The following is a 4,216-nucleotide window of genomic DNA, read 5'->3' on the forward strand; positions in this document are numbered from 1 at the left end:
CAGTGAGGTCAGTCATTGCAATTGCATAATTATTAAAATTAAAAATTATCATTCTGATGAAAAATGGTGTGCAATAAATAATACCTGTATTGTAATGTAATAATTATTAGATCAATCATAGTATAGATGCATTATGCATTATTGTTGTATACTGACATACTGTATATGGATCAATCGATCCTGCAATTGTCAACACGTGGGTTTATACTATTCAATATTACTATTCGGATTATTAGACTTTAAATGACATATTAAAACAGCCACGCCCAACTCTGCTGCATTATATTATACTCGCTCTTTATCAAAAATGGCTAGTGCTGGAGGGGCGATGCAACTAAAAGTAAGATAAAAGATTGCAACAGCAAAACGTTCATTATCAGTCATAGGTCCTTTTTGTTGGTGATGTTGATGTTGGAAAAACATCAATATTCGAATTATATATTAATCATAAAGTGGTCAACTCAGTCTCCTAAACACACAATAAGCCCTGTTATTAAAAGGATAAAAATTGTTACAGCTCAGAGTCCTCACACAAATGTAGAAATAAGCTGCTTTTTCATGAAATTAAATTTAATATATAAATAATAATAGTTAAACCTTAATGATACAGTTGGACAAGAACGATACAAATCGTTGACAAAGCAGTTCTATAGAAATGCTGACATTGCTCTTCTTGTGTTCAGTATTGATGATGGTCCTTCATTCCACAAAATTGAGTTTTGGAGAAAAGAAGTTTTGAGCCATAACATTGAAAAGGACGTGGCAATGATTCTCATTGGCAACAAGGATGACCTTCACGAAGAGAGGATCAACCCTAAATCAACAAGCAAGCAATACACTGAGAAACATGGCATGAAGTTTATTGAAATGTCTGCAAATAGAAGAGATGATTATCTAAAGGTGGACTCTGTCATTTGAGATGCTGCAACTGAAATTGTACATCAAAGACATAATACTAAGTCTGGACCTGTACAACAAGAAGATAAAAGAATAGATCTGGGTGACCCTCCAGTACAGCAACAAAAAAGAAAAAAAAAGTCGATGTCCTTGTTGAAGGCTACTTGCACAATTATTTCTATGTACTTTTAATATTTTCCATTCTAGTTGTCCCTTGAATAATGTAAGCACAAAATACCACTGAGGTACATCACTGCTGCATTTGCAATGCTTCAACGCCTACGCATTATTAAATATCTAGATCTATGTAGCCTTATATGGAAGTTGAAAGCTGTAGCCTGTAGCAAAGAAGCGGTTGGCTTTTTATCACAGCTGCCTGCCCTTGAATTTTTAAAGCCATGGCCTCAAACGTTGCAGGTGCAGGAAAACAGCTCAGAATAATCTTTGTCGGTGACTCTGGTGTTGGGAAGACATCAATATTCAAATTATTTGAAAATCATGAAGTCTTCAAGTCTCCTGTAGTCACAATTGATCCTCAGACAATAGAAAGAAACATTGTTATTGGACCACCACATGAGACTGTAAAGGTTAGATTTATGATTTATTTATTAGATGATTGATAATGGTAATTATTTTAGCTCTTGATTTATGACACAGCTGGTCAGGAAAGGTTTAGGACCTTCACAAGACAGTACTGCAGAAAAGCAGACATTGCTTTCCTTGTTTTCAGCATCACTGATGGTCCTTCATTCCACCACATTGGAGAGATATGGATGAAAGAGATGGCTGCTAACAGAGAGGGTAATACCGAGATGATTCTGATCGGTAACAAGTCTGATCTGATTGATGACAGGATTAACCCTCTATCAACTAGCAAGCAATTTGCTGACCAATATCAGATGAGGTTCATTGAAATGTCTGCCATTAAAAATGATGATTTTCAAAAGTTGTACGACATGCTTAAGGAAGCTGTGACCCATGTAATAAAAAAAGGAGGAGGAGGAACCAAAGAAGACATTGTGATTATTAACGATGATGAGCCAGCTCCACGAGATGATGGAGTGTGTTCAAAATGCAGAAATTAAGTGACATGCAAACTTTATTAGGCCATGAGTAAAGTGATACTTTTACTTTTTGATAACAATACTTTACACAGTGAACTTTATGAATGTCTCAATGATGTCACTAATAAGGAGATATATGAATAGGAGATAATATGAATAGGTCAGTCTAGCTGAGCCTAACAACATGATACCGGCACCATTTCCTGCAAGTGTCCAACACTAAATGCAGGCATAATAATTACACCACAATTTAATAGCTGTGGTTACTATAGTAACATATTGATAGTACCTTACTCAACCAACACATGTCTGTATTATCTCTGTTCAGTCATTGCAATTGTATAATTATTACTAGTATAATTACAATTTAAAATTATCATTCTGATGAAAAATGGTGCGCAATAATACCTGTAATATACTAACACTACAACTATTGATGTAATTAGTGGAAGTTATAAAATTCTACAAGTAATCACATGCATGTACATCTACAGGTAATTCATGTATTTTATTCATTTATTTATTTAATTTAACGTTATAACGGTAGGGTGGTGCTAGCTGCTGCCTGAGCTGTACAGCTGTGCCTGATAACACCCACGCATTGCTGCTTCAAAAGGAGGCTAGCCCCAAAAATATGGCCATCGTTGGAGAGACGATAAAAGCAAGTTACAAGATAGTCTGTAACAGCAACATTCATTATCAGCCATAGGTCCTCTTTATTGGTGATCTTGCCGTTGGAAAAACGTCAATATTCAAATTATTTAAAAATCATGAAGTGAAGATGAATCCTAAACATACAATAGACCCTGATATTGTCAGCAAAACTATTGTTATTGAAAATCCTCACACAACAGTAGAAGTAAGCTGCTTTTTCATGAAATTATATCTAATATAAATAATGATTAATAGCTGCACCTCTACGATACAGCAGGACAGGAACGGCACAAAACATTGACAAGACAGTTCTATAGAAATGCTGACATTGCTCTTCTTGTGTTCAGTATTGATGATGGTGATTCATTCCACCACATTGAGCAGGTTTGGAGACAAGAAGTCTTGAAGCGTAGTGAAAAGGACGATGTGAAGATGATTCTAATTGGTAACAAAGCTGATCTTTACGAAGAGAGGGTCAATGAAGTATCAACAAGCGAGGAATACGCTAGGAGACATGGCATGAAGTTCATTGAAATGTCTGCCATTAGAAAAGACGATTATCAAAAGGTGGACTCAGTCCTTCGAGAAACTGCAGCTGAAATTGTACGTCAAGGAGGCAGATCTAGCTCTACTAATGAAGAGCATAGACCTGTACAAAGAGATGAAGTAATTCACATAGAGCCAGTGCCAAATCCTATCCATGCAGCACCTAATGAGCCACAACAAGAGCAACAGAAAAATAAAAGGTGTAAGCTTTGTTGAAGATGACTTAGATATATTATTATACTTTTTACAATTTTTATTTAAAATACTTTTGCTTAAGAGATAGCTACTGGGTCTGGGGATAATGGATAAGGGAATGTATCACAGCAAAACACCCACACATTATTAATTTTTATTTATAGCCTTACATGGAAGTTGAAAGCTGTCTGGCTTTTGTATCAAACTGGAGGGCCTGCCCTTAATTAGTTTTAAGCTATGGCCTCTGCTATGACCTCAATTGTTGCAGGTGCAGGAAAACAGCTCCAAATAATCTTCATTGGTGATTCTGATGTTGGGAAGACATCAATATTCAAATTATTTGAAAATCATGAGGTCTTCAAGTTCAAGCCTCCTGTGGTCACAACTGATGCTCAGACAATAGAAAGGAACGTTGTCATTGGACCACCACATGAGACAGTAAAGGTTAGAACTAAGATTTATTTATTATGATCATCTTTACACGTCTTTAGCTCTATATTTATGACACAGCTGGTCAGTGGTCAGAAAAGGTTTAAGCCTGGTTTTCTTACAACATGGCTGCAACAATAGTGGAGATAGAATCATAAAAATCAGGTCTATCTCTACAATAGTTGTATGTTAACCATGTATGGAGCACTGAAGCAGTGCGGATCAATAAATCAAGCAAGGCTGTGGAATTATGGAAACCAGGCTTTAGGAGGATCATAGGATGCAATTACCATTCAACATGTGTCCACTCAACACATGGGTGAGGTGGATTCAATATTAACTATTCAGATTTAGATTATTAGACTCTAGAGTGTATCTAGCTCCTGCATGCTGCATTGTTGTCAAATCCACAAAAATGTCATTATAATAAG

At 36.0% G+C, this 4,216-nt stretch overlaps 3 protein-coding genes across 3 annotated transcripts; all 3 read left to right on the forward strand.

The window, feature by feature from the left end:
- Positions 1 to 307: 307 nt before the first annotated feature.
- On the forward strand, positions 308 to 918 carry LOC109590302 (ras-related protein RABF1-like). The gene is made up of 2 exons (XM_020006221.1): positions 308 to 340; positions 592 to 918. The coding sequence occupies exons 1-2, from the start codon at positions 308 to 310 to the stop codon at positions 916 to 918; spliced, it is 360 nt and encodes a 119-aa protein (XP_019861780.1).
- A 335-nt stretch (positions 919 to 1,253) lies between these two features.
- Positions 1,254 to 2,060, forward strand: LOC109590303 (ras-related protein RABA4a-like). The gene is made up of 2 exons (XM_020006222.1): positions 1,254 to 1,484; positions 1,536 to 2,060. Exons 1-2 carry the CDS (start codon positions 1,296 to 1,298, stop codon positions 1,980 to 1,982), a joined length of 636 nt encoding a protein of 211 aa, XP_019861781.1. The 5' UTR covers positions 1,254 to 1,295; the 3' UTR covers positions 1,983 to 2,060.
- A 259-nt stretch (positions 2,061 to 2,319) lies between these two features.
- LOC109590304 (ras-related protein RABA4a-like) lies at positions 2,320 to 4,202 on the forward strand. The gene is made up of 5 exons (XM_020006223.1): positions 2,320 to 2,622; positions 2,671 to 2,820; positions 2,871 to 3,361; positions 3,521 to 3,800; positions 3,848 to 4,202. The coding sequence occupies exons 1-4, from the start codon at positions 2,596 to 2,598 to the stop codon at positions 3,582 to 3,584; spliced, it is 732 nt and encodes a 243-aa protein (XP_019861782.1). The 5' UTR covers positions 2,320 to 2,595; the 3' UTR covers positions 3,585 to 3,800; positions 3,848 to 4,202.
- The last annotated feature ends 14 nt before the right edge of the window (positions 4,203 to 4,216 follow it).

The sequence above is a fragment of the Amphimedon queenslandica genome, unplaced genomic scaffold, assembly GCF_000090795.2.
Source record: "Amphimedon queenslandica unplaced genomic scaffold, v1.1 AMPQUscaffold_10235, whole genome shotgun sequence".
Classification (NCBI taxonomy): Eukaryota; Metazoa; Porifera; class Demospongiae; order Haplosclerida; family Niphatidae; genus Amphimedon; species Amphimedon queenslandica.